This window comes from Myiozetetes cayanensis, unplaced genomic scaffold, assembly GCF_022539395.1.
Source record: "Myiozetetes cayanensis isolate MyiCay16 unplaced genomic scaffold, myiCay2020 scf3, whole genome shotgun sequence".
Taxonomy (NCBI): Eukaryota; Metazoa; Chordata; class Aves; order Passeriformes; family Tyrannidae; genus Myiozetetes; species Myiozetetes cayanensis.
Window position 1 is genome coordinate 19,776,795 of NW_026087521.1, and position 18,178 is coordinate 19,794,972.

Genomic DNA, 18,178 nt, shown 5'->3' on the forward strand with positions numbered 1-18,178 from the left:
GGCACCTGAAAATACAGAATTGAATTTGTAGGATGGTTGTGGCCATCAGTATTTATTCAGAGTGAAAAGGCAGCACACATAAAGAGAAACATTTTTATTATTTCAAATGAAACTGGTTACACTTAAAAGTTGCTCAGATAATGTAGCATTTAACCTGTTTATTAATAAATTGTGATTACATTAAGCCATGTGAGAGCAAATTGTACCAGATGTGTATTTTTCCTGTTCATAGCACAAAAAAAAGGTATTAAATTCTCTAAGTTAAAAGTAACATAATTACTACTGAACACCTCATTTCTGTTAGTATAGTAGCGATAGACAGCTCTTCATTATAGAGAAACTGTGAACCAGTTAAGGTGACAGTCTGAGTAATGTATAGCTTACCTATTATGAATAGGAAAGTCAGTTTAGTTTTAAAAGTTGAAGATCTAAAAAAAAAAATAAATTTTTGTATAAATTTTTAATCTGATGAAAACAGTTTTTCCAACTAGTTACGAATGTTAATTTTTATTTCCACATCTGATTACATGATTTATTGGCATAAATGCTTAGCAATTAATAATATGTAGGGCTATCTATTGCAAAATATCTAGCTTCATTATAAGGCTAAAATAAGTATAATAGTGTATAAGTCATAATACTGTATCATCTAGTATTACTGATGCTTGATTGAAACACGTTTTTCACTTTGTGTGCTTATACTGAGATGCAGCATGGTTAAACAATGTGTTACATATAATTTACATGTTTATACACGTCTTTGAAACCAGTGACAACCCCCCACTGATTCCTCCTTAGTGGTCTTCTTTACTCTAAGATACTGGGAAATTTACAGTATCTGTTTAAATAAGTGGGGAAAAAATTACAGCATGCAAGGTCCCAGGAACTAAAAACGTATTTAAAAGAAATGTCAGTTTTTCTTGTCATGTTTTGTTGCTAGATTGGCGTTTTTTTCCCCAGTAAATATGGTTTCTCTGTATCCATTATCTCACCTCAAAGCAGAAGAACTGAACACCTAACCAGGCTGATTCAGGCCTGAGAGTAGCATCCTTTTGCCAGGTGCTCCATGTATTCCTTAAGTAGTTAAAAAGCATTACTAAAAGTCAGTGAAAGTAACATTCTTGATAAATCTAGTCAAGTATCTCTGGGGGCCACACTGTCACAGAGCTGCCCTTGCCACCATTTTGCAACGAAATGACAGCACGAAGCTGATCAGCACCAGGAGAGGGCAGGTCTATAGGCCAAGCCAAGCAACTGTGCAACCCCTTTGAAAGTTCCCAGTGCCGTCTGGCTCTCACATGTGCTCAGAGCAAAACCATAGGCTTCACCTCCCATGCAGAGGCACCTCTGCCCCATACACACAGCTCAGCTGAACTGTGCTCCAGAGATCTTGCAAACACCTCGACGCCTCTCACCTGAGTGTCTCTTTGGCATTCAGCAACGGGAGTGAAACTGGACTCCATATATGAGTGCCCCCCTTATCCAGCAGGCTTCTGCACCTATCCATGTTGCTGATGTCTTTACCAAGTCATAACTTTATGAAATTAATCAAATTCCTCTCTGTGTATAATAGTATTCTTCTGTAATACTTCTCTCATCTGATTGCTGTCTGAAAGTAGGTGGTAAGATCTCTGGTGAAGGAAACCCATTACATGTGGGGCATGATATTACAAGCACATCTCTCAATATAGGACATATAGTAAGAAAGAGTATTTGGTCTCTCAAATGTTTAGACACTTTTCTCTGTTTGTGACTGTCTCACAACCTACAGGAAAACCTGACTGATTCTAAAACCTGACTCAGCTCTGTTACTCCAGATAATGAGGGCTTACTGAGTTGCTAGCTGTGCCCTGGATGCTGCTCTGCAGGAGGAAGGTTGCTGTGCCTCTTCCCACCAGAGTACCTTACAATTGCCCAGCGCCAGGCCTGTGCTGGGCCGAGTTCTGGCTGTGCCCAAAATTGCGTGTGCTAGCTTGTGACCCAGTGGGTCTGATTTTGTGAGGCCCCCTGAGCTACCACTGATGGACAAAACAGAGTCAGGCATAATGAGTGTGTGAGACGAAGATGATCTAATAAGAGCTGATACCTATCCTGGCAAACTCAGTCTCCACAGGAACTGTCCTAGAAATAAATAATTGTGTACCTCTGAGTCAGTTTCCTGCTGGGGCCTTGCAGTGGGTAGGTAATTTATGAGCCACAGTAGAACTGTGCCTTAAAGTTTCTTTTAACCTCAGCTGTGCCTCAAGGGCTATCTTTTGATGCTTTGCTTTTGGAGACCCAACTTTTGGTAGATCATCGCTTTGTAATGCTAAAGAAAATAACTTTTCTCCATGTGAGCCCAGTGGTAGCTTTGGAGGTGGAGAGCCCAGCCACGCAGGAGGGTCAGGAAGGAGCTATACACTACTGCTTGGCTTTGTCTGGCCTGGTGCTTCAGTGGAGAACCTGGAAGATTCAGGACTGTGGAGGAAGCTCTGTGGTTTTGTCACCAGAAGAACGGTGAGACATCCGCTTTGCTTTTGTTTCTTCTTGATTTTTTACTGTTTAGATTGAAGTCATCCATGGAGTAGCAAGACATTATATGTTTGTCAGGATTGATGAAACACATTCAAGGGCTGAAGAACTGTCACCAGTTCCAAGAGAAAAATGTGCATAAATGCCTTTACTGGATACCTATGATGGGGCTGTATCTGAAGAGAGAGTATTATCCATAATTCAGTAATTTTTTTATAGTCATCTTCTGTTGGGAAAGGGAATCATTTATAGGAGCTTCTAATTTCTCTCTTCTGAAAGTCACTTGGTTCATGTTAGCTGGGTCAAATTCCTTAGCCTGTGCCATTTTAAGTGTCATCATTTACTGAGGAGTTTTCCATTTTGCCATCCTTTTCACTACACTCACAAGTCACTTTTAAGCAAGGGAAAGACTTCAACTGTGCTTCTGTTCAGGCTCAATCATTCTGACGTTCTTCATGAGCAGGTTCTACCTTTCGACTTGGTTTGACAGCAAGTCATTATAATTTATAATATTTAGCACGAGTCTTGCAGGACACAATAAAAATGAACATGCATAGTTAATTGGCATTGCTTGGAGAGTTTCAGATCAGTCAGATGTTGGCTCCTCAGCAGAAGCATAAGCTGCAGCACCCACATTGCTGTGCCATTGATTCTCCTTTTTTGCAAACAGTTGCTCATTTACATGGCATGGAAAAAAATCAGGCAAATATACACATAGATTGCTTTTGTGAGCTCAGTAAACTGTGATTTACTGTTGCCACACCAGTTAACATTCAGATTGCACAAAAACTGGCAGGAGCACAGTATTTCTAATTGTAGTGATATATGTCTGTAGAGGGTGCTTGAATAAAGATTGGCTAAAGTAAAAAAAAATAAATATTAGTTTAGCAAACTATCAGGGCAATTGCAGTGCCTAAATACACTTAGAGGGGGCAGCATAAAATAGAAGACCTGAGGGTTTAGAGAGATTTATGTCTCGAAATCTGGAGCCCAGCTAATGCCCTTTGAGACTTCTGAAGAAAGCTGTGTGGTGATTCCCTTAGCCACAGGATGTATTTATTTTTCCTGGATATGAGCAGGGGGCACCTGCTGATGGACCCTGATAAGAGGAACAGTGGCCGGAGGCTCGGTCCCTGCACACCTCTGTGTCTTCTCCTTTGACTGTTACCAAGGGAGATAGACAGACAATAACCAGGAGACATCCACAAGAGCCCGGTGAGAAACAGGATTGAAGTTTTCTTCAAAGAAAGTAAGGGTTTGAGAGCAAACTTGCAGATGTAGGGATTTTTGGTTTTAATCTAAACATTTGTTGCAATATTTGGCTGGAGTCATTTTTATCTGGAGTCAATTGCAGAGATGTAAGGCTCCCAGACAAAGATCAAAGCTTGTAACTATGCACCCTGAGTCACAAAAGAAGGCTGCAGAGAGGCGTTCCTCACTCTGATGAAAGCTTTGCTGGACCAGGATCTGTACTCCGCAGGGCAGGATTTATTCCATAATGTTTCCCTTGCTTTGTGGAAAAAAATAATTAGGCCACATATGGTATCTGTAAAACAGCAGAGGTATAGTCATAGATGGCTTTGAAAAGACCTCATTAATTTATTTGTCACAATGCTTTATCATTGCTTCAATTTTTAAAGGACAGAAATACTGTATTTCCTTATAAATCTGTAATGCAAATTGTTACAGGCTCACTGCTCTGGCATATTGAGGTCTGACCCTTTTACTGTCAGTTGATTAAGTGAGAGGAAAGTTTGTTTTAATAATGAAAGAGAAAGTCAATGCTTTGGGTGACCCAAACTTAGTTTCTGACTCTGCCACGTTTCCTGTGGAAGCTTTAACCCTGCTGCACTGTATTCCTGCAGGTGTTCAGATGTTGCAAGAGCAGGGAGGAGGCATGTAAATACCCACATAGATTCCAACAGTATCTCTCAAAGGCACTGGAGTGCTGAATACTCTACAAAAACTGGATAAGTAGCATTTGCTAAATAGGCCGAGTCAGTCAGGGATGAAAAAAGGGCACAGGAAAATTAGGTGATTAGCTAATCAGCGGGCAGCTCATGCAGACATACAGTTCTGGGCTTTGCCATTGACCCTTTCAGCATTTGGAGGTCCTGCACAGCAGTATTCTTGTCACTGTAGATCAGGACAAGTTGCATAAAATGATTTTAGGGGAAGAACTGAAATCTTGTACTGACTTTACTGGTGGCACACTTACGAAATTTCATTTAGGGCATGTCCCGTGTGCTGCAAGTCAGGGCCTCACAGTAAACAGTGTGTTGGTTAAATGCTGTGTGAAGCTGTTTGCTTTCAAGGTGGCTGAAAGGAGAAGAAGTGAAGTGCTGGCATGGTTATTGTTAAAAAGATGGAATTCTGCTTTTCAGTCATAAGAAGTGTGACAGGATCAATAGCATCGTTGTTTTTGCTCCATGGTTAAGCAACTTCCACGATAGCTTTCAGGTGAGAGTGAAACACATTCTGAATTTAGGGGTTTACACTATTGATCATGTACCAGATGAGTACCTTCCACAGACAGACAGTAGTAACTACCACTCTTCTCTGTTTTCCCCCAGGTTAAATATTAAACTTCTTACGGCTTCCTTTTCCCCTTGGTTGGTATTGGTCTGCTGCTTTGGCTAATACTGCCTATTTTTCTTTTTAGTTTTCTGTCAGTTTTACTTGGTTTCAATTTAGTTTTGCTCTGATTTAATTCTGTGTAGGAAGGACCATTTGACAAATGTAGTTTCATGTATTTCAGGCACAGTTCCTCCTCTTTCTTTTAGACTTGGACAGTTTTTGCAGCCTTTTGGCAACTGTGCTAATGCTGGTTTTCTATCAAATTTTATCATAGCTGACTCTCCTTCCATGTATTTTCCATCATAAGCAGCTCCAAATGAAATAAAGGTGAGGTTAAACAGAGAGCTCACCCAATCGTTTCCAAATCTCTGATAACAAAAGGGAGTACAAGTAGACTCAAACTGTTCCATAGGGAGATGGAGGAACAGCCGTTTTGGCTACAAGTAAACAGCAAGTATATAACAACTATTTGTAGTCCATTGAGAAAGTAAACAGGGTCATCTTGTCTACATCCCCCTCCTCGCTCCCCACCCCCGCGACTGTTTCTTTGTCTGTGGTCTGCAGCCAGCTACCCATGAAGATAAGACAGAAACACATTAAGTCTTGAAAATTATGTCTGGCTTCTGGCTGCCACTGGAGATAGCTCTATCAGTTAAGTAAGTAAAACCCCGTGTGAGTGCTCCACTGACTCCAGCATGCCTGGAGCCCATTCCTTTTAAGTCACTGGGCAGTGTTTTGCATCTGAGTTCCATGTACCCCAGCCACACGGCAGACACGCTCTAGGCATCTGACGTTTTAACAGCACAGGGCAGGCCAGGCTTTCTTCAGTTTAACACCACGGGAATCAGCGAACCTGAAGCCTCTGTTTAAAAGGCAAACTTTGGCCTAAATAATTTGTTAAATAAGCAAAATTAAATAATGTCTGTAATGTTTCACAAATACATAGATGTGCTTCAAATATCTGAATTAGATATTATGGTGAAATCTTCTTTAAATAAAATTCCCTCTGGCATTAGAAGGACTCTTTTTTTAGATTAATGAACATAGAATCATAAAATCATTTAGTTTGGAAAAGACCCTCAAGATCATCAAGTCCAGCCATAAACCTTACACTGCAAAGTCCCGCTAGACCATGTCCCTAAGTGCCATAGCTACATATCTTTGCAGGGATGGTGACTCAACCACTTCCCTGGGAAGCCTGTTCCAATATGTGATAACCTTTTCTGTGAAGAAATATTTCATAATAACCAATGTAAACCTATCCAGGTGCAACTCGATGGCAGAATGCAATCTCTTTCCAGGCACTGAAAATGTATTTAAATCTAAATAATCAAAGCAAATGTTGCTGTTGCAAATGTTTTTTGTGAACTGGGATAAAACTAAATATTTGTTAAGAAACAGTCAAAGTTACACCCTGGACATGAATTTCAGATTCTGATTATTAGAATCCTGGCAGGGTTTTTTTGTTATAAATTTCTTTCCAAACCACAACTCATCTTGTTTTTAAGGAAAAAAAAATTAAAATCAGAATATATTTTCTGGATAAATCCTAGCCTTTATTTTTAAGTTTCAATGTTAGCGTAGTTTTGTAAAGACATTTATTATTTTGGGTATTTTACCTAAAACATTTTCAAACTTCTTCACTCAAGTACAGATGTGCATACTAAAGTTTAATTAAAACAAGTAGTTGTGTCCTGAACTCAAGTGTATGTATAGTCAATATTCCAAAACTTGTTCGGATTCTGAGAAAATATGAGAAAATATATTTTTAATTGTGGCAATTATAAATTATTTACAAGAGTAATTGCTTTACAAATTAGTGTCTTTATTCATAGGGGTATGGTATATAATTTTTACCTGTCATACAAATATTTGATGAGAATAGTTCTTTTGTTTTCTGTGCCATAAATTATGTGCTCGAAGGGTAAACAGTACTCACTGAAGGTGTGAATATTTTTTTCCACTCTTCCTGCTTTAGATATTCCCTTACACACATCATCTGGACAAATATGACCATGAAAGAGAGCCTTCTGGAGCCTGTAAAGCATCTTCTTACTCTGCAAAAAGAGACACTTGCTGTTGCAGCTGTCACTAACCTGCTTTTCTCCAGTATTTCTCATGCATCAAGGAACTCAAAGCATTTTTCAAGGTTAAATAAATGAAGCCACAAACGGCCTTTTGTTTTGATTACAAATGCTGAGCCAAATCACACCTCTGTGTGAAGGAAGTCAGAGAGAGCAGGAGCACAGCAGTGTGGCAGGCGACTGGCAGGACCATGCCAAGCATTAGCTGGATCATCATGGGCAGCTCTAGACTTCAAATGTGATAATGGCTTCACAGACACTACTTTTTGAATTGAACTTTTGTGATTTTCTCTCTGTTGTCATACAGGGATGGTATCCCTGTAAATAGTCTGTAAGTCTTCTTGTCTGAGAAGACAAGATGTTTGAGAAGACAAAATGTCTGAGAAGACATTTAGAACAGTTATGTAAAAGCAAGTAGATTTTGCATCTCGTATGCTTACTAAGTCTTTTTATATGCACCTGATGGAGTTACGTAGTGCCTTCTCGCAACACTGTGATGATGGGCCTTCAAAATGTGCAAAACCTCAGCAATTCCTCCTATAGAGAACATTCATATAGCCACAATCATTCCCACAGCAGGCCTGAGTGTCACAGAATCAACTGCTTCATCCCCCTGCCTCCTTTCTGTGGGACTGCCTCATCGGTATTTGTGACAGACTTTAAATTCTCTGCAAAGGGGGAGAATTCAATTTAAAAAAAACACCAAACCACCAAACAAATCAGTCTTCAAACAGAAAGAAGACTGCAATACGCTATAAAAAAAAGATGGGGAAAAAACCTCTTGTCTCTCTTTAGGCCTTCGGGCAGATGGTAGGATCCTTTCCTTTCTCAGTGCTTTGGTGCTTTGTATTGCACACATCACCTCTGTTGACATCAAAGACTTTGGTTTCTATTATCCTATCTCGAAGAGAAGTTCACTGATAAAGGAGTCTCCACCCCAATGATTAAACCCTATTTGGATTTCAATAACTGGGCAGAGCTCTTCAGCCAGCAGGCCAGGATTAAAAGGTACCTGACTCTAGCACCCCTTTGCTAATCTGGATGCAGACCATGCTGGCCTGCCTGCGAAATTTATGTCACCTGGCTTTCACAGCCCTTTACCTTCATCCCAGGGCAATCATTTTCTTCCAGTGGAGCTACTGAGAAATGAAACAGAGATGAATCCAGCCTAAATAGCTACACAACAAGAAGGGTTCAATAAATAAGGAAAAACTGTAGAGCAATCATTTAGAAATATCTCAAAATCAAACAGTACCTAAACAGTTTACTTCTAATTAGTTTCTAAGCCTCAGGGAGCCATAACCAGAGAAATAATTAAATTTAAGGTTAGACAGGACTGATATTTTTTTAGTCTTAGGATCCATTTTCATTCTCTAAATAGCATTAAGGGTATCATGCTGGTTGCAGTGATCAAAGATTGATAACTGTATCCACAGGAGGCTCTTTCTGTTATGGAAACCACAGACGAGCAAACAGTTCAGAGGGGAAGGTGTTTTGAAATTAGGCTCTGGAGCATCCAATGATGAAGGATTTGTGATTGCACTCCTAGTTTCAGACCTTAAAAGGAGCATGCTTGCCTGACAACTTCCTTAGCCTTTTTTCCTCTGCTCTTATGTCTGATAAAAGCTATCGCCACTCCCCATAAGCCTTGCTTTGTTACATCTACATCTCTACTACAGCAATACTAATGTTAATTGTAATAGGGCAGGAGACCTTTGTTTTGCTTGCCGAGAGAGAAAAATATTTTTTGAAACATCCAGAGAAAATGCTATGTATTTCTCTTTATACTGAGTAGCATTTTTCTTCCTCATATTCTAGGAAAATGAAACAGAAGTACTAGAGTTACTGACAGACTGATCCTGTACCAAAGGAAGGCAATGGCAGTTTCCATAATCCATGATTATACCCTGGAAGCCAAGATTCTGCCTGTTTTGCTTATGCTGAATATTAGAATACATCCTACTGATGTCAGCGCAGTTCTCATGGCATACCTTGATGTGAGCAAGACTGACAAAGGTGGCCAACATAAACAGGCCACTCATTCCACTCTTTTTGGTCAATTATCTTTCAGGATGTTCTATAAAATGTTTGGTTTTGGTCCATGGTATTAAAAAAGGATTCAATATGGGAGGTGCTTTCCCCTCCATGGGATTGGCTGAATAGAGCAACCTCATCCTAATATCTTGGCTCCAGCAAGGGATGCTGCAGATGCATATGCCAATCTTTAAAGGGAACGAATAACTTCTGTCCCTGTGCTTACTGGAGTCCTTATGCAACTCTTCTGTCCCAGCACTCCAGTGGGAGAAGCCAGCTGGAGTCCATGTCCACATATATGAGAACATTCACTTGGCTATTTCTTTCTTTGAGAATTAGTGGCATTTGATTTGCTTGGTAATAACATTGCTTCACTAGATAACACTAACATAGAAAAATGAGGGGAATTATTGCTTCAAATTCTACCTACATCCAAGTTTTCATTTTTCTCCTTTCGAAGAGAAAAAGACCATTTCTGGCACAGGCTCTTCACAACCAGCCTTATTGTCATGCCCATGTTTTTTAAGACCTAACATTCCTGGACAAGCAGAAAGAGATTTAGCCATCTTTAAAACTACTAATTGATCTGCAAAGATGTATGAACCACCATGATGTCATATCACCATATTACAGAAAATGTTATTAACCCTAAGGGAGCCCTAAGGCACCTACTGGTATGAGTTTGGCACGTTAAGGCAAGCCAGTGTTTGGGACACAGCTGTGCTCTCTGCTTGCTCGGCTCAGCTCTTCAGCCATTCCTGAGCACTTTCACATGGGAGGTCATGCTAACCCCCCTCCTGAGATCTGAGGTTACAGCACAAAGTGAATTTTCCCTTTACATAAATAATTTATGTCTCAATAATTTAATGGTACCAAACACTAGGTATGGAAAGCAATTCAAAAGCTGGAAGACATGAAGCAAGTTAATAACATTAATCATATCAAATCCAGGTGATCAAACCCACTAATCCAGCCATAAGGTATAAAAGGCTATAAAACCCATTGAAAACCTGAGGAAAAGGAGTTGAATATTCTGTTTTAAAGACTTGCAATGGCAATACTGAGTAGCTATAGCAATTTATAGTTAGAATCACACTAATTTTACAGAGTCTCCAAGTACTTTATCCAAATATTATATTTATATAATTGTCATATGGCCATAGTTTCACACCTATTCTGGTAATTCAGTAACCTGAATGTAAAGCCTTACCAGAGTGTTTGGAAGCCATAAGGGGAGTCATGCTTAAAGTCCATAATGTGACATGAGACCTGGGGTTTATTTGTAGCCTTGGTGACTTAGCCCTCCCACTCTGCCAATAGGGTAAGCATTCATAACATTCTCATTGCTGTGGTTTTACTTCTTTGATGAGATTGTTTACTTAAAATATTAGTAATGCCTTAAAAAAAATCCTTCTGTGTTGTCTTTTCTTTTTTTACAGCAAATCTGTCTTCTCTTGCAGTAATTTTCTTTCCTAGCTCATCATTACATTTTGCACAAATAGATTAGGGGTGAAAAACTTTATTAATGATGTTGTCATGACACTTACTTGGTCCAAGTAAGAGACTCGAAGCAACTTACAGTAGATTTCCCAATGCTAGGGAAATATATATTATTTCCATTTATTACAGAACATTGGCAAATAAATATTTTCAACTTTTTTTTAATGTAAACCACCATACCTAGGTTGGGGCAGATGACAGGGGGCAGCTGGGGACAGCCCCTGCCTTGGGTTTGGGGGACCTCCCTGGGGATGGGGGCAGGCCAGACTGAGACATCCATCTGCGAGTGGAGGTGGCTTGGTGGGACCCCTGGCCAGTCACACAGCTGTGGGGTGGTGAGGAGCTGCAGCTCGGGCAGGGCTAAGGTGAGAGCCTCAGCTGGAAGCAGCTCCCCCCATCAGGGTCTGGCCCCACAGCGCCTGGGAGCCTCTCCCCATGGTCACCATGGGGAAGGGGCCACCCTTGACTTCACCAGCTCCAAGCTGGCCTCCAGCCCCAGCAGCCAAACCTCCATTAGCCCCTGGGGATGCTCTCATAACTCTTACAACAGAGCTCACCATCACACTTTCCCAAACAACTACTTCACAAAGGCTGCATTGTTATTTTTTTTATGGCTAGAGCAAAACAGATAGAGAAATGACCATCATAGGCACCCACCAGTTTGGGCTGAGCACAGTTTTCCAGGCACTCTTGGCTCGGTGGCCATGCTACTGCTAGTAAATGAATCATGCCTGCAGCACTTCGCTGCATCTATTGCTTTAGAGAAACTTGAGGTTTTCTTATTACATTTCTTGGCCCTATTTTTTCTCTTTACAGTAGCACACTATGGTTTTTATGAAAACGGAAATTCAAACACGACTCAAACCTAAAAATGCAAGGGATTTCCTAGGAACAGCAAAATGGTGGGACACATGGCAACGTGGTACTACTTGGCAGAAGGAATCCTGTCATGTACAAATAGGCCTTTTAAAATGCCTGGAAAAAAGCTGTTTTAGCCCAGGGCCCCCGGTGGACAAAATGCCCGTGGTTTTGTGAGCAGCCTAATTTTATTATAACCTTTGGTAATATTAGTGCTATAGTAATAATGAATTTCCTGTTAATATCAGACTGAATTGGATTAGGTAGCAGCCTTTAGCTGTGTTGGTATCACGGGTGTCACTCGGACAAGAGCCTCATGGCTGCAGGCATCATGCAAACACAGCAAGAGGTTTCACCTGCCCCCTAGGAGCACGTGCTCCAAGGACACTCCACAGCAAAACTGAGAGCATTCTCAAACAGGACCCAAGCAATTTCTTTCCCTACATTTCATTTGTTTGCTTCACCAGCTGCCTCTTTTGCTTCTCAAAGATAACAGCACATTTGAAGTGCTCCAGTGTAAGGTGTAAGAGCCACATGCCTGGATCACTCAAACTTGGAAATGCACCTCGCTGCTTAGTAAATATTTATTTATTTTGTATTACTGATGAAGCAGATCATGGAGAGAGCTAGAAAACTCCAGCTTGGAAATATAATGAGGATAAGCATAGAGAAACTCCCATTACATAGCAAGATAACAGCAGATAAAAATTATGAATCCTTAAAATACTTTCTTTGTCCCCACTTACTCCTTGCAGGGGGCTGCTGTTCCTGGTAGCTAAAAAACATACATCATTCCCATGCCACAGTGCTGCAGGTGGTTGTTGGGTGAAAATGAAGTTTTCAGACCATTATCTTGCTATCCCACAGGCTACAAATAATCTGTGCACAAGAGCTGCTCGTTAAGTAGTAATTCATGTGGTTTCAAGGAGTGTCTATGATAGAAGTCCTCCTCCCTTTATCCAACTCAGACTTCTGAATTCTTAAGAAGATTTAGGAGGAGATTTTAAGGGCTGCTGTGTGTGAAACTGCTTCTGGTATTGTTTGACTTACACAACCAGTTGCCTTCAGTGCAGGCAGGAGATGGAGAGATGGAGAATTAATCAGCAGAGCCTCTATTCTTTTCTGTGGCACCTGCAGGGACCATCAAAATACATTGGTATGTCATACCAAGATTCAGTAAATGACAGCATCTAACAGATGCTTTATTCTCTGACAACCTTAGCTGAGGCAGGACAGAAGAAAATCATATTTGTATTTGAACAGCAGATCAGAAAGTAGGAAGCTCAAAGAATCCCACCCACCTCGTGTGTCTGGTAACCCCAAATGAAGAAAAAAGTGCCTCTTCAGAGCACATTTTGCAGGACATTAGCACATACCTTAGTGTTGTCTTATTAAAAAAAATAAATCAAAAAACCCCCACAACAATCATCAAGAAGTGAAGTTGTGAGCAGCATCTGGCCCACAATAACACATTATGGAAATGCAACATGAATGAGAAGTCTTCAATACAATAGAGACTGATACTTAGGTGCTCTAAAATAGTCAGGGGCATGTGCATACCATATATCCTACCGGAACTCTGTTAACTCGAACTTCCAACTCAAAGATGTATATGCTTGATGACTGTCAGTCTGACTTCGTCTTTTAAAATCAGGCTGAGAAATACAAGTGCATTTGAGGACCGAAATCCCATCCTTCAGAACAAAGAGATGTCTGGTAAAATCTAAGGTGCTGTCAGAAATAATTAGATGGCAGTAGTAGAGCCAGATAAGCTCTGTGGCTGACTTTGGAAAATGGAAGAAAGGTTAGCATCTGACTGACTTCAAAAAGAAACTACTTCAGCCGTTCATATTATATGAAATGTACCTGCAATATTAGTTTCATATAGTTCCCTTTACGGAAAACAATATTTTCAGGACTGATTATACATTTGGGAATACATATGAGAAAAATAAGTCCACTATTATGCAAAAACCAAACTCCCAAACTTTATTTATCACAATACATTTCAAGTCCACGCAGAATGTATTTACATTTCTCTTTAAGGCAAACAGAAATTGGGTCCTTATTCCTGAGTTGCTTAACACCAGTAGAAATAGCAAATAAAAATTTAGGAAATGTTGTCTCTCCCTTTGGAGTAGTAGCTGCTTCCCATGCAAAATATTTCTGCTTTCACCTCTGAATTCTTTTACTGAGCTATTTATACTGATAATCTCTATTGCCATTTGGAGACATTTCTGCAGATTTCAATCTCTTCACAGAAACTTCTTGTCAAGATGTGATGAACTTTCCACATTTGTTATTTTACTTTCCAGACTGTTTGCTGACTAGACAGCACAGCAGTACTTCCTCTTTGCTGACATATGGAACAAGGTGTTCTCTTCAGTTATTTAAGAGTTCTGTATTTCTCCAGTATCTAGAAAAACTAACATTTCCTTCTTATGTCTTTCTCATGCATGCCAGCTGCCTCTGCAATGCTAAGTTAAGAGAGAGAAAAGTTCATCTCAGCCAATAGAGGATTTTAGAGCTTGACTTTACTAAAGTGAAGGTGGGGGAAGTGAAAATGCCCACTGAAATGCTGGCATTTAGGAAGAAAGAGCAAAGCAGTTTCTCAATTAAAAAATACTCCCTCCAAGTCTGACTAACATTTGAGCCATCCACATCATCTCCAGACTTAAGATATTTGCTAGAATTTAGGACACTGAATTCCATTTAAAATATAGGGGCAGCATCTTCAAATAAGTTCTGACATTTTCCAATTCCCATTGACAGGCTCTATCAAGCCCACTAATTTCAATAGGTATTTTTCCCCCATGACTTTTAAGAGGACCACAGAACACAGACCTAAGAAAGCACATCTACTCTATAAAAAATAAGGTTCCTATTTAAAACAGAAGTGTAGACTGAGAAGAAAGTCCATAGGGCAAAATGGGGTATGACTCTTAAGTGTGCCCTCCTCCACGATCTGTGTGGAAAAATGTTTTGATTTTATTTACATTCTATGGTTGTTTTTTTTCATGCATTCCTGAAACTGTAGTTTCTAATGACTTGTCAAGTTCATGAATTCAAGGTTTCTGTTACTATTTAGTCTCTCTAGGTGTCCATCTCAGCTAATCAATGCTCATCACACTTTTTAAACAAATGCTAGTATTTACAGGTGTTTAACTTAAACATTCATTGAAAGAAACAGAATAACTGTGCCTTGATTAAACTTAGGGTTTATATTGGATATTAAAGCAAAAAACTCCAGGTAACTTCTTACTTCTCTTCCAGTTACTACCTGCTAAGATCAAATATCTTCCTCCACATATGTTTCACTTAGTAGTAACACACCCCAGCATACTACACTGGGAATAACCCACATCCAAACAGTCAATTGTAAAGACATTTCCTTTAAGAAAGACAAGCAGTTTCTCCTAGAAATTCTTCACAAAGGTTTACCACTTGCTTTTTCCTACCTCTCACAGACCTTTACAAACTAAGCACCTAGGAAAATACAGTAAGAGAACAGTAAAGAGAAATTCACGAAGGGTGTAACTGATCTATACCATCAGAAAGCTGACTCCTTCTGGTAAGGCACCTCACAATAGAAGGTCTGAAGGTTTTTCCAAGTAAGATGAGTTCAAAATGCTAAAAAAAGGAATAATTGTTACTGTGCACCTGGTAACAGCTCTGTACACTGTGACCAAAATGATTTGGCACAGGTATTCCCTATAAGCATGTGCAGAGCAGCATTTTGGTCCTCATTTCATTTTCTGTAATGTGACCTGTATGCAGCTTTCTTTCTAAAATCAGCATTGCTGATTCTATAACCAGTACATACTCTGAGAATATTTACTTTCCCAATGATCATCTCAATACTAAGATGCTAGAGAGCTTACAAAATTTTAGAAAGTCTGAAGAATTTCTCCCCAGAAATCCTTAATCCCTAGTCTACTATACAACGAGACTGCACTGTATTTGGAGAAAAATATATGTGTTGACAGTGAGTGTATATGCAGGGACTGTTTACTTAGTGTTTGTGAAATCTTGTCCTGCTACACTGATTACTTTAAAAAAAATCTAGGACAATTGAATCACAGAATCAACTAGGTTGAAAAAGACCTTTGAGATCGAGTCCAACCTATGACCCAATGCCATCTGGTCAACTAGACCACGGCACTAAGTGCCACATCCAGTCTTCTTAAAATACCTCCGGGGATGGTGAATTCACAACCTCCCTGGCAGCCCATTCTAATGTCTGATCACTCTCTCTGTAAAGAATTTCTTCCTAATGTCTAATCTAAAACTCCCCTGGCAGAGCTTAAGACAGGGGAGTGCCCTCTCATACTACTGCTGGTTGCCCAGGAGAAGAGATCGACCCTCACCTTGCTCCAAGCTCCTTTCAGGTAGTTGTAGAGAGTAATGAGGTCTTCCCTGAATCTCTTCTTCTCTAGGCTAAACAGCCCTAGCTCCCTCAGCCTCTCCTCACAGGACTTGTGCTCCAGTACCTTCACCAGCCTTGCTACCTTTCTTTGGACCTGCTCCAGCACCTCAATATCCTTCCTTAACTGAGGGGCCCAGAACTGGACACAGCACTCCAGGTGTGGCCTCACCAGTGCTGAGTACAGGGGAAGAATCACTTCCCTGATCCTGCTGCCACACTGTTCCTGATCCAGGCCAGGATGCCATTGGCCTTCTTGGCCACCTGGGCACACTGCTGGCTCATGTTCAGCTTCCTGTCAATCCAAACTCCCAGGTCCTTTTCTGCCTGGCTGCTCTCCAGCCACTCTGTGCCCAGCCTGTAGCGCTGCAGGGGGTTGTTGTGGCCAAAGTGCAGGACCCAGTACTCGGTCTTGTCAAACATCATACCATTGGATTCAGCCCCTTTATCCAGCCTGTCCAGATCCCTCTGAAGGGCCCTCCTATCCTCCAGCAAATTGACACTCCCCACCATCTTGGTGTTGTTTGCAAATCCCCTCACTCAATCACCTCATCCAGTTCATCAATAAAGATATTAAATAGAACTGGGCCCAGTACTGATCCCTGGGGGACACCACTGGTGACCGGCCGCCAGCTGAATTCAGCCCCGTTCACCACCACTCTCTGGGCCCGACTCTTCAGACAGTTCTTAATCCAGCACAGAGTGCCCTGTCCAAGCCATGGGCTGCCAGCTTTTCCAGGAGTATTCTGTGGGAGACGGTGTCAAAGGCTTTGCTGAAGTCCAGATAGACCACACCCACATTGAGACTTCCCTGCTTTTTTGCTTCTTGCCCAGATCTGTCAGAACTGTCTGGAGCTCAGGTTCTCTTCCACTCACATAGGACAGGGGAAACAGACATTTATTTGAGCTGTGTTGCTGCTACCCACTGCAGTAGCTGAGGTAGCAGAAGATGATTAGCATTCCAGGGCTTCTTAACAGAGTGAAATATTCCAGAAGAAATCACATGAATAGTTCTTGCATTCAGGATGGTTCAGTGGCCTCGGAGAGCAGTCACAGCACATCTCTGACACACTCTGTCTTAGTTTGCTTGGCGGGGTAACTTGTGCTCTTGTGATCTCTGAGTTGAAGAATTAGTCCTAGCTGCTCTTTTGAGGATGGCATTGGGCTTATTGCAGTCTGAATCCTTTTGTGCAGAAGGAAGAAGTCGTAGGCGTAAGTTTCTGGGTATTTTTGAAATGCTACTCCCAAAGGCACCAACTTCCACATGCAGAGTAAAAAACATTGCTCTTTCTTACAGTGCAGATGAAACAGATTACATACAGTTTATTTATAAAGTTTTATACACCTGAAATGTCAGAAACATTTACAACTTTTCTGTTTTCTTCAGAGTTCTGAAAAGATTAAGTCATACAATTACACTGCTGTCTCCTTTGAGTCGGATGTCTGTGACGGCTTGAAGTTCAGTATCTCTTTATATGTAATGCCTGGAAAACAAAAGAACAGACAGTAGTGTTGCTGGTCTAATCAGAAAAGGAGCTGCACAGACATGAATGAGCAAGGTGCACCCCCCAGCATGACTAGGCTCTGATCTAGCTCAGGGAGACCTCTTCAGGCAAAAAGAGAGAAAGAGTACGAAAAGGAAGGGAATCAAGGATCATTTTCCCACCACTTCAGATTTGAAGAAGCAGCCCAATAGTGAAATGGTATAGGTGGCTTTCAAAGGGGTACAAGCATTGACTTTAGAGGATAGTGGGCAATATCATCAGGAAGAGCTACACAGCACATCAGCTTTAAAAGTCAGGTCCTCACCTAAAAGCCAAAATACAGACATCAGATATTAGATGAAAAGATTCAGACTTAAGTCTCCACTGACATAGATATGTTTTCTCTGCCTGAGAGAATCTAACTTTAGGGCCAGCAACCATTGCAGTCCAATAGAGCCAACAGTCAAAGGATCTGTTTGCCTGTCCTATCCACTGGCAGGCATGTTTCAGAAATGGTTTCTTTTCTATGTTGCAGAAGATGGGAGGACAGACATATGAAGAAGCGGGAGAAGGAGGAGAGCCTATGCTAGGAGGCAGAGAAGAAACCTGGGAGAGCATTCCAGGAGGATTTGGTACTTATAAGAACTTGGTAAGTAGCATTTCTCTACCTTAATGCTGTCTATTTACTCTGTTCAATTGAAAGCAGA

The 18,178-nt window shown here is 40.8% G+C and overlaps 1 protein-coding gene across 1 annotated transcript in view; it reads right to left on the minus strand.

The window, feature by feature from the left end:
• Positions 1-13,551: 13,551 nt before the first annotated feature.
• Positions 13,552-18,178, minus strand: part of MAPK12 (mitogen-activated protein kinase 12) — a 41,144-nt gene continuing 36,517 nt past the window's right edge. Inside the window, exon 12 of the mRNA XM_050325011.1 lies at positions 13,552-17,471. Coding sequence (XP_050180968.1) covers positions 17,401-17,471 — 71 coding nt within the window. The 3' untranslated portion in view covers positions 13,552-17,400. The remainder of the gene's footprint in view (positions 17,472-18,178) is intronic.